A 12,863-nucleotide genomic window follows, 5' to 3' on the forward strand; every position below is an offset into this window, starting at 1 on the left:
GAACTTAAGAACTATAGAATAAATATTTTGCATTTTGAGGATGGTTTCGCACACTAGAATGTCTGTATAGGCCTACTCGAGCCGATCGGCTTCATCGCGCCGTTACGTTATCAGGACAAGTAAACTCACTTATCAACAGATGTTGAAGCTATTGATCACGATACTTTAATTCCAGTTCCATGGAACCAATGTCAAACACAAAGCTATATCCGTGCTTCACAAAGGGAAGGGGCAAGGGCACGAATACGATAATAATAATGTGGTTATTTAAAACAAAGTAGTACTAGTACTAGTATTCGTGCTGATAAATACAGGGTATCCCGGAGCTCTCTGTGCAGTTTCAATTTCGTATGGTTAACCACTTTTTAGGAAAAAAAAGTGAATAAAACAAAATGTATAAAAATATGTACCAAAATGAGTTCTGTGTGAGTAACTAAGGTCTTCAGAGAGTTCCGGGACACACTGTATATTAAAAAATATTAAAATAATTAATCGTACAGCATTAGCTGGGTTTCCTATAAACAATTTCAGTTTATTTCAATCGACTGTTTGGTAAAATAAAGCTAGTTACCTATTTAATCGGAAACAAAAAGTAAATGTAAATAGAAACACGAGTTCTGTTAACTTGCACACCAACCAACGTTTTATTTGCCTAAGTCCTCGAAACTTGGAATATTCATGAGCCGTAGGCTGAGGTGACTTCAATAAATTGAACGGACACGTGATCGCTTGGTTCACACATAACGTTATTCTTAGAGTTTAATAAAATTTCTGCCCTGTTGGATCAGCAGGTTTTGAGTCAACCCACAACAAGAAATAACAAAAATAAGTCACATGTTCTTCATAATATCATACATTGCTATTAGTGATGGTCAAATCTAGAAATTTCGAATCTCAAAACCGAAACCGAAACTTTTAAAAATCGAATCCCGAATCTCAAAACCTAAACGCGAAACTTTTTTAGTGTTTTACTTAGCTGGTTACAAAGGTCAAGGTTACAAAAAATACAGGTAATAATAAAATGTTAAGTATGCAATCAAAACTAAAAGAGATCAACTCCTGACCCTGGACATAACAAATATATGTGACTGATAATTTCACTTACACGTCACTTACAACATAATTTTGTATAAACAACCAACATTAAAATAAATTAAACTCCTAACACCAACATAAATATGAATATTAGATTAATTATAACATATTATAGTGGTTAATATTTCTTTGGGTTTAATAAATATTGATATGAAACTGAATCATACATCTTTCCAGTTATAGTATTTACGATGGCTTTTGAAGTTCAGATTAGCCTACAATTTACTTGTTTAATTTCTGTTCATGGTGATGTTTGTCTATTGTTATGAGCTTGTGAGGAACAGTGTTAAAAACAATAATAATGACACAAAATAATTTCCCAAAGCACGGCTAAAAATAAATAGGCTACATGTTAAATCTTACAATTGTATGACTATAGAGCTCGCCTCAAATCTGAAGGTTGCTGGTCCGATACCACGCGAGTTCGATTCTGGTCCCTGATATTTATCATTGGGCAATCAATTCATACTATATGACAAATGGTCGACGTCAGCTAGTTAAAAGACCAGTGTAAAAAAATCTTACATAAAAACTTAAACAACCAATGGTGAGCCCACAATTACAAAAATACAGTTTGACAAATCAAAACTAAGTAGCCACTGATGGGTTAAAGACGATCAACCGTGTTTGGGAAAACGTCGACAGAACAGCTGTTGCGGCTCGTCTGCTACCAAAAAATCGCATTTTTTCTCTCAGAACATAATTAAACAGAGGGGAGTGCATGTGTGGTGGGTGTGAGTGTGAGTGTGCGTGAGAGTAGTTATGGTGCATAGTACAGAGACAGTTGTGCGACGGTATTCTAGCATGTGGAATGGAGTGCGATAATAAGGTACGATTTATTTATAAAAATTACACGATAATTATTGTTTCATGATCTGTTTGTGAAAAATAGCTCACAAACATTGGGATGTACCAAGTCTTCGATTTACCGAACAATTAGATTAGCTAACTTAGCCTGTCCCAAGTTTTGTTTTGAACTCCTACTTTTAGCTTACCATACTAGTAAGATTAAGTTAGTTTACCACTTTACTATGTTTAAGTTGTTCGAAATTTAAATGCTACTAAAATAGTTAGTAATTAGTTTAAACTTGTAGTATACGACAATTGATTTCAATTCAGTTTTTTAAATGAAATTTGTTATTAAACTGGATTGATTGGATAACTTATGGTAGATCTAAATAACAAGCAAAAATAGTAGTGCAAACCCAACGGTAATTTTAAAATGAATAATAGCTTATGTTTTATTTTAGCACGTTCTAAAACAAATAATGTCAGAAAAGAACAAATTAATACACAACTGTAAGTGTAGATTGCGCATGGTTACTAAATTTAATCACAGAAAACAAATATTCTTTGAGGAATTGTGAAATAAGAACAAGTTTAAAAACAAATTTGTCCACTCAATTTTGTATTATGTTGTTAACTTATCAGCGCCATACATTTTTATGATCATTCTGTAATACAGTTAATGTTAATCAACAGTAATAATTGCAATAAAGAAATTAAAATAAATTAGTATTGACCTAAACAATCATTTTAATTTTATATTACTTGCTGTGTTAACATTATTTTGTATTTTGTTTTAAGCAAAAAAGGCTCAAGATAAAGTTAAATACTTGCTGTTAACACTGAACAAACTGGTAAAATCAGTAACGTATTTATAAAACAAAAAAACTATTGTTCTTTGTATTTTTCTTAACTTTTGTTTAAAACACGTGTAGTAAACTCGGCGTGGCTTTGGAGATCATAGACATCTGAAGTATTTTGAAGTGAATTTTCTGAAACCTTAAGTTAAATATTTTTAAATAACATAAACACACCAGTGTGGTTTCGTCATTCGTTTTTACGATTCTTTGTTTTATTTTTTTACTGTAAATAAAATTCTAAAACCGTGTTGGGTTTATCCAAGACCCTTGGTTTATCTATTTAATTGCCAGACCATGAAGCACCTGATGAGTTTAAACCATCGTAGAATCGGATGAAAAATACTACACCACCATTTTGCAAAATAAACTTGTGCTTTGTTGTTACATATGAATTATTTCGAGTGTCTTGGTGCTTCGTAACGCACTTCAAAACCAACGTATAACCTTTATCTTTATTGATGTATGTAGAAAGTGCTTCCAAACGTGTCCATCGAAGTAAATATAATACAGCGTCGTTGTAATACTTGCATATTTACTTCGATGGTTGCAATCTTCGTGAATCACCCTAGATAGACATATAACTTTCCTTTCAATTATGTTTGATTTATAGATTGCGGACTCTCCAGAGTAAATTAAGCCAAAGAAGACTTGAGTTGTGTTGAATGGATAAGCGTTTGCAACTGCATTCCGATCGACTTTAGTCAGCACAAGTTATCAAATAGCCTTTCTCAATGTTAAAGGTTAGCTGGGTCAATTTTGGAACTACCATAAAGTCACCACTATTGTCAGGATCGGGCCAACAATTCTCAGATAGACAAGCACTATGACCGATCAGCTGTTCTAAACAGTTAGCTGTATAAACAAATATAGTACGTGACCCAAAGTTGTAACCTGATGCATGGTCTAACCGGCATAACTTCACTTAGTCTTCACACTCACACTGGCCCTACATCACGCTCTGTAGGCATCTGTTGGACCAAATTTAGAGTTGTGGTTCGCAATAAAGCTTCAAATTGATAGTTTCACATATAGGGACAGTCTCTCTCGATGGATAGTGTTTTAACTTAGCTCAATATTAATTAATTTTTAGAAATTGACATAGTTGAATATAAACCCCAAATGAATATTCAACTAAGTAAATATTTAAATACAAAGGTAAACTTATCACAAACTAGATTATTTTACACATCAAATATTATAGCACACAAAATAAAGAAGAAAATCAAATTTTATAGAAGCACAATCTGTTATTTTATCTGTTATCTATAATTTAGGGGGTGTTTTATGGGACCATCGCAGTCATTAATTACGATAATTTTGACCAGTAATTGTTACAGCAATAGGGGTTGTACAGTTTAGTTGAGAGTTGGGATTGTAACACAATAAAGGTTAATCAAAATCAGGCCGTGTTTTACTTTCTCCCCCTATACATAGTATATGGAGAAAGTATATGTTTCGTCAAAACTTTGGAGTTTGAGTGGATATATTCATTTGATTCCTCCTCTGGACCCAAAAAAAGTGGGTTTCGAAGTGGTGAGTGTGTGTGTGGATGTGTACAGAGCTACAGACCACAACTGTTGTCCGATTTTAATGAAATTTGGTATGTCATGGTATCTCAAGGAGTTTTTTTTTACATTTTTTTATTTTGATTTTCCATAAAATAACAGAAAAATCACAAAAATGACTTAACGATGTTGATATTTTAGTATTTTATGGCCCTTTAAATTCTGAACAAAATAGTATAACACCAATTCCGGCTCAAGTTCAAAAGTTATTGTAACTTATGATACTTTCCCATAAAAAATTCATAAAATAACAAAAAAATTCATTTTTGGGAAAAGGTGGTTTTGATTACAATTAGTATGTTATAGTCCTTATAATTCTGAACAAAATAGTGCAACCCCCATTGCTGTAAAAATTATGTTTCAAAAGTTATTGCAACTTTGTGATTTTTCCTATAAAATATCATGGTTACTCAGACTGCTTACCTTTTAAAGGTTGTTGACAAGCTAGTGAGAGAAAGTGTGTGTTGTGATGATTGTTAGTACTGTTTATTTTTAAATTATATTTTCTATTATGTTTGGGTTCTTATGGGGAAATAACCATTGAAAATCAAAATGTTAACAAATATGAATAAATACCTGGAGATACCATGGGTAAGTGTCCAAATACCAAATGTAATCATAATTGGACCACAGGTGGTCTATAGCACACACACACAGATATCACTTGAAAATCCACTTTTTTGGGTTCAGGTTCAGGGGGGCTCAAAATTCACCCAAAACTCAAAATTTGTACAAAAACAATACTTTCTCCATACACTGTATAAGGGGAGAAAGTAAAAATTAGCTACATCTGGATGGGATGTGTATGACAGTTGTTGTAGATGTGAGGAATGGCCAGTTACGTGAGGTTGGTGGGCAGACTGGTCCACAACCTGGTGGCCCGGGTTGGCGAAGACCTGGCCGACTGCGCTGTCTTCTGTCGCCGGGGTCTGGTCTACAAACTGCGCAGCTTCAGGCTGAGATATGACGACGTGGGACCGAGCGGAGTACAGGAGTTCTATCTACTTCCAGAGCAATTGGCATTGCTTGGTAAATTGGTCACTTTTGTCATTAACTAAGTGTATTTGTTTTTAGTCATGTCAAACTAGTTAAAAATTAACAATTATAAAATCAAATGTTTATATATAAAGGTTTAAGGTTTCTCTTACGTCAAGGGCGGCATGATCCCCACAGTCCTTAATGCATAATAGTCTTCAACCACCACTGCTACTGATCTCAAACCTCAAACGTTTGGATACTGTATTGGATAGAAGGGAAAATTTCCCACATAGGGAATAACCCATTATAGTAGGTCTCATGGTAAGACCTGGGACCTGGAGCGATCTATTTGATGTTCCCAGAGGCCAAAACACCATCCGTTCAAATTCATATGGGTCTGTTAACACAATAACTCCAGCGAAAATCATTCATTTGAATGCAATCTGGTACAAACTTGTAAACCCATTCAAATGAGTTTCTGAACCAAACTAGCATGATCAAACTATGCGAGTTCCAACAGGATTTTTTTGAATAAAAATTAGTTTTTCTAATTTTTGATCCTAAAAAACATAGAACTTCCCAACTTCCCTCATATCCAACCCATTTTGTAAAGCTTAAAAAAAATAATAATTTAGTAAATTGAAGTGATTTTTTTATTTTTATATTGGTTACAGAGAAAACTCAAAAATTGTAAATTTAAAATTCCATGATGTTAATTCATATCGTGGAGAATAAGTAAAGCTATGGTTCCACAGACACGGAAAATTACGCAGCGTAAATCTGGAGGGGTGTTTCCACTGGCTGCGGAAATAACGTTGCGGGAATTCAGTTCTCTCCGAACTAGCAACGAGTATGGAACACAAATATAATACCATAAATACCATAATATAATATAAGGTAATATTCAGACTTAAATATTTTTAATTGTGTTTGCTTTAATTGTAAACTGATGTTAGACCTAGTTCTTAAAATCATCTTATTAATTTTTTATGAGGATGGTGATAGTAAACATTAATAAAATAACAATTTGAACTTAAATTATAATTTTACTGATACATGAATAAAAAATACAAGCCCCAAAAAGAATAAGGTTATTGAAATAATGTTAGGAAACTAAATTGATCGGTCACAATAATTAATTGATGGCTCTTCTCCGCTGGCGGAATCCGCACTGCCACTGCTCTCAGACCAGTATGATTTGTCCGCCATGCGGAACCGAAAATTCGGGACGCGGAAACTCACGTCAGTGGAACCGCACACAGGGGAACTCCATTAAACCAGTATCGTTGTAATTTCGCAGCAGAAAAAAATCACACCCCATGGCGGAGATTCCGCAGTCTGTGGAACCATAGCTTTAACGGTTGTATTTAGCTGATTTATTGATATATTTTTTGACCAATTTATATTTATTTTGTACTAAGCTAACAACATTTTACTAAAAACACAGTTAATTACCATCCCTGTAGCAGCTAACCTAAGTACTTTTTTACCCTAATGTTATTTAAATAGGGAATAATACTGACATGTTTAAGAAAATATTTAAGTAAAAATCCAATCAGGCAAATGGACATTCCCTTAGTCTGCAGGCTCTCTGCGGCAGGCTTTTTATAGGTATAGCTGAGGAACAGAGTCTCAATGATGTTGAAGACAGAAATATCCTTCTATGTATTTTTTTTTTTTTAATTTGCCACATGCAAACATACCTTTGATTTAATTTATCCATCATGACCACAAAGAAAATGTATTCATTCAAATAATATTAATAATTGATCTGTAACACTATGATTAATTTTTATTTGTGATGATTCATCCAAAAGAATCTATTACATTTCAAACAAATATTTGTGCACTTTCTTATTGAGTGAATACACTGGAATCTGCTATCCCTTTACTCCTCTCACAAATAATGATTATGTAAATCAAATAATCACTCTAAGCAACAATATTTCTGATTTATCTGTTGATTTTTTAGTGGAAAGTGTCCAGAACAAGCCTTGGTTTTGTGAGCTTGACCGCAAAGCAGCACAGGATCTCGTACATAGTGGTTTGTATTGTAATTTTTCTGTATAGCTTTAGGAAGTAACATAGAGCAGGGAGGTTTGTGAGGATAGCAGGCTTAACGATTTACAGTCAACGGCTTAAACAAATAGGAAATAGTCCATTCTGTTTTATTAGCGAATTTCCCATATACGGAATAAGCTATTACCGTAGTACTCATGGTAAGACCTGAACCCGGGGCCGATTTAATTTTTCGTTTTGAGGTCCCTAAAGGCCAAAAACGCCATTCGTTCAAATTCATATGTGTCCGTTAGCGCAATAACTCAAGAAATGATCTGATTTTGATGAAATTTGGTACAAATGTGTAAACCTATGTTTATTCGAACGAGTTGCCAACCAGCATAATCAGACCATGGGAACGGGGGTTTATGGCGGGTTTTATGGGGCCGTAAAAATTGGGGTTTTCCCATTTTTGACCCTAAAAACAAAAAAGTTTTCAATTTCTTACTAAACCATTTTGTAGAGCTTAAAAAAATAAATTATTTAGTATACTGAAGCGCCTAACGGTCTGTATGCCTAACGGTCGGGGAGAAAATTAAAACACTGTTGTAGTTTACAGTAGAACTCCGATTGTCCGAATCAATAGGGACCAGACCCCATTCGGATAATCAGAGTTTTACCGGCCAATTCCAGTAATTATAAAGAACAATCCTCATTTTTGGTACCGAGTAAAACGGGGTAACTTGAGACATTTTTCAACTTAAAAGAAACCCCTACCAAATAATTTTATGGGGAAATCTGCAAAAACTAGAATAAAACATTAGTTACCCTGGTTACATGGTTTCTACATTTAATAATTGGTGTAAATATAGAAATTTTATTTATTTATTTATTTTTATTAGTGTCTCAAGTTACCCATATAAATGGGGTAACTTGAGACACAGATGTTAAAACAACAGTTGTCTCAAATTAGATAATGCAATGGTAACTTGACTGAGACATAATAAAATACAGTAGAGTCCCGCAAACTCGGCGTAATGTGGACTGGAAGGGTGCCGAGTTTGTGAAATGCCGGGTTATCAGGAACTAGGGTTAAAAATAAGAACAGTACATTTTTTTTAAGCTTTTTAACCGCCTTTTTTATTAATATTTTTATTACAAGTCAGTATTAAGTCATCAGATTTAGTACAACAAATCCTTGGTATGAGTTGCGAATGATTTGTCTAGCGCTGGCTTGAGTCCATTTTTAACTCGGACTCAAAAAATCACTAATTTTCTGAGCCAGGTGATGGCCGAGTTATCCAGACTGCCGGGTTATCGAGTGCCGAGTTTGCGGGACTCTACCGTATTTAGGAAAACAAAGGAATACACATATGAACTTACAAACTAAAAAAAAATGTATTTAAAAAAGAGGAAACAATTTTTTCCCCCAATGTCAGACATAACTTAGTAAATTTCGTTCAATTCTGGCACAGAAAAAAAAACCCTCTTATTGAGCATTTTAGGGGGGTTAATACCACCAACAATGTCTTCCCAACGATAGTCAAGTTCATCCTTTTTTCCGGCCATTTCCAGTTAGCCTTGAGAGTCCGCTTCATAGCACTGACTGTAGCACCTTCTTCGTCAAATCAGTTGTCTCAAGTTACCCCACCAAGGACAGAACAGGGTATTTTATTTTTTTATAAATTTTAGGTTAGCAATAGCTTAGTGAGAAGATTATTATTGACAACTCAGCTTTTGAGGTTAGGTTAGTAATAACAATCATTGAATTCCTAATAATAGACTTGATGCTACAAGGTAAGTTATACAGCCTATAATTTTTGAACATCTGTGACTCAAAATAAATAAATAAATAAAGTATCTTACCTTGAATATCACAATATGTCCTAATATGCAGTAGTTAAGGGATCAACTTCCATGACGTGTTTACACTAAGGAAACTCCCAATAACTCATCAGGTATGCCAACAAAAAAATGTAAAAAAACATCCTGCAAATTGTCTCAAGTTACCACACTGTCTCAAGTTACCCCGTTTTACGGTACTAAGTGAACTTTTAATTAATAATAATTTAAATAAGAACATTTTTATAGTTTACAATGCTCATAGTACAAGTGTTCTATACATGTTATTAAGTCAATAGTGTTCCATCAAAGTCCAAAATTACACATTGCCTAAATGTGTTTAATAACAATTCTTTGATATTTTGCGAAACTTATTACTGTAGCTTTACGTTTTTAAAATTGTTGAAGCAAGCGATTCGGATAATTGGAGTTTTACTGTACTTGTTTAAGGATGTATGTTGTTAAAATTTGTCAAATTTATTTATTTCATCTTATACTATTGACGTATGGTCAAAAACACTTTTTACCTTCCCCGTAGCAGCAAACCTAAGCACTCGTTAAATCTAATGTTGCTTAAATTGGGAATAAATATGTCTTATTTGTGGAAATATTTGAGTAAAAATGCAATTAGACAAGTAGAAATTTGCTTAGTCTGCAGGTTTGCTGCGGCGGGGGTATTTTTTTTACTCTACTTAAAAAAAAAAAGAATATTTCACTAGCAATGACAGCATTTTCAACTAAGGAGTATAACCAGCATTTCCTTAACATTTTGGGGTTTCTTATACCAAAGTGAACTATTTAGCCAAGCAAGCATTCTCTCACAAATCCTTTTCTAAAACTTAATTTTTTTATGGTTGATAACAGTTTTGGCCCAACTCAAAAATTTTTGGACATAAATCTCTATTAAGTTTATTCATTTAAGTTTTCTCTCTTATATGAAATGCTTTTGTTGACAGCTCATATTCAGATTGTTGAATTAGACCAGTTTAATTTAAGTGTATGGCTTGAGCTGAACAAATGTAAGTTATTGTCCAAATTGAGGTAGGCTGTTAAGGGTAGAGTAAAGAAATTAAGACATTTCTGAATAAGTAGCCAAAGTCTCTTCAGGGGTTCAAGTTTAAACCATTTTAGACCAGTCTAATCTGAAGTTTGGTGGTTTGATCAGAGTAATGTCATTGGGTTTTGTGGGGTTCAAACTGGACCCAGCTGTACTAGATTCCAACAGGCTTGTCATGTAGCCTATCCTTGATCATGTCCTGACTAAGAACCAGCTGATCTAATTTGATGATATACCAATTGTAATGTGTTTGTCTTCTAATTGCCAGCAATTGAGCTATGCAGTTAAGGGTAAAATAAAGAAATTAAGACATTTCCTGAAGTTTTGTGGTTTGATCAGAGTAAAGTCATTGGGTTTCGTGGGGTTCAAAACTAGACCCAGCTGTACTAGATTATTCTATCTTTTTTACTTTTTCCAACAGGCTTTTCATGTAGTCTATCCTTGATCATTGGTCTTTTCCTTGATCATGTCCTGACTAAGAACCAGCTGATCTAATTTGATGATATACCAATTGTAATGTGTTTGTCTTCCTCCAGGAGGTCCCGGTTGTTTTGTAGTCCGGCCCTCTGCCTCCACCCGGTCCCTCACTCTCACAATCTGGTTCCATCATCGGGCATACAACATACTCATCCGCCAGAGGGAGGATGGTCTGCTAGCCCTAGGGTCCAAGAAGGACCAGGAAATGGTAAGTGTCACAAATCAATGAACCCAAGCAAGTCAAATGATTTGGTTCCATTGGGAATGTTGAAAACAACAAACGACTCACTCTGGTGTTTCATCAGTCATGCGACAGCCAGTAGTGAATGTGTTAAGAAAGTAACCAAACATTAGAACAGGGTGTCCACAGAAAATTTGTCATTTATTTCCATGACCATTTACCATTGATTTCAATGACTCACGAACTTTACTCGAAAATTATAAGGTCTTGATTGATTGAATATATTTCCAGACATTTCGCTCAGTGGAAGAGATGGTACGCCACTACGAGATAGAGCCACTCATCTTGTACAGTGGAGGGGAGCTGACAGGACGGACTAGACTAAGAGCTCCACCTCCAGGGCTAGTTGGAGGTCGCGCTTCAGCTTCCGGCAGCTCAGACGGACTACGCAGGAGTTCCAATGGCTCGGAGCAATCCCGACGTTCCAGCTCGGCATGTTTGCGAACCACTGGAAACTGTGATGTGCCTTTCAGTTCTACAACAGTCAAAAGAGATCTTCCCATTGCTGGTGTTGATATTGCAAAACCCATCCAGAGACATTGTAGTTTGAGAAAGTGTTCCTCAGCAGGGAAAGAAATTGTTGAGGGAGACATCACTCCAGAGGTTTCTACACGGATGAAAGACAAATGTGTGGATTCTACCTTTTCAACGTCAAATGCACACCAGAGGACAAAACGTTCATCAGTTCCTGGGAGGGCTGTGCCTTCTCTCAGCTTGCCTTTGACCAATGATCCTAATTTTGACTCTACATGCTTGTGAATACAACAAATGGACCTTCCTATGTAATCACATGTAAATTTACTTTGAATTATTTCATTTTTCTTCAATCTCAGCTGTCTTAATTAATTTAGACTCTACATGTTTGTGAATGCAACAATTGGACGTTCCTATGTAATCACATGTAAATTTACTTTGAATTATTTCATTTTTCTTCAATCTCAGCTGCCTTGATGTATAGTATAGTTTATAATTTTGATGAATTGAAATTTAGCTGTTGTATATTTAAAATACCCTTAATCCTGGTAATATCTTACCCTTGCACCCAGTCTCAAAGACATTATCGTCTCACGTGATCACGGCAAAATCTTGTCATTCCCCCCCTCCTCCCGTTTACACAGACATCATAGTTAATTTATTATGAATAGCCGAAACTGTGTTAAAAGTGGCAACAGACTGTAAAATTTTAACAAAAAAAAAAAAAAACAATATAGGGCTATGTTTTTTAGTAATTACATATACATTACATTTACTTAGAATTGATAGAAGCGATTGATTACATTTTTTTTTGTCTCAGTTACCTTGATGTGTAGTTTTTAATTTGGATGAGTGTATAATATATAGACCTACAGGTTGGAAAAAGTCCACCCTTTGAAATATTTCAAAAAGTAATAAAGATAGAGCTTCAAGACTTAGTACACAGTTACTGAGCATTTCAACAATTTTAATACATTATCAGTGATGCGCTACTCCAAAGGGGAACATTCTGAACGATAACAGATAAATCAATTAGATTTGTTACATCAATACCACACCTAAACATCTACTTTTTGAAGGGACTACAAGTTTTCTCGTTTTCTGTCATATCATGGTGACGTCCAGCAAGGAGTTAGAAGAAAATCTTAAATGTAAGCATAGGTTGATATGCACATCAAATTAAGGGTCTTTGTTGGTAAAATACAATGCCGCTACCCCGCAACTTAAACAATCAACAAAGTCAAAAATTACTTCTATTCAAAGACCCATTGCATTTGCAATGCTATTATACGTTACCTCCTCAGGGAGGCGTCCGCTAGAAGTCGGAAGAAAATCATAAACGGATGCATAAGTTAAGATGAGCATCAAATTAAAGGTCTTAATTAATAGAATACAATGCCACAAATTTGAGCTCAAAAGAACAACTGAATAAAAAATGGCAGCCATTCAAAGATTGAAAATAAAAGATTCTAGACATCTTTGAACGGCCA

The 12,863-nt window shown here is 34.7% G+C and overlaps 1 protein-coding gene across 1 annotated transcript; it reads left to right on the top strand.

The window, feature by feature from the left end:
* The first annotated feature begins 1,860 nt into the window (after positions 1–1,860).
* On the top strand, positions 1,861–11,702 carry LOC129001747 (uncharacterized). The gene is made up of 5 exons (XM_054429170.1): positions 1,861–1,924; positions 5,128–5,335; positions 7,257–7,328; positions 10,718–10,866; positions 11,131–11,702. The coding sequence occupies exons 2-5, from the start codon at positions 5,137–5,139 to the stop codon at positions 11,656–11,658; spliced, it is 948 nt and encodes a 315-aa protein (XP_054285145.1). The 5' UTR covers positions 1,861–1,924; positions 5,128–5,136; the 3' UTR covers positions 11,659–11,702.
* Positions 11,703–12,863: the final 1,161 nt, after the last annotated feature.

The sequence above is a fragment of the Macrosteles quadrilineatus genome, unplaced genomic scaffold, assembly GCF_028750875.1.
Source record: "Macrosteles quadrilineatus isolate MER2022 unplaced genomic scaffold, UCM_ALF_1.0 Scaffold_8__2_contigs__length_117827958, whole genome shotgun sequence".
Taxonomy (NCBI): Eukaryota; Metazoa; Arthropoda; class Insecta; order Hemiptera; family Cicadellidae; genus Macrosteles; species Macrosteles quadrilineatus.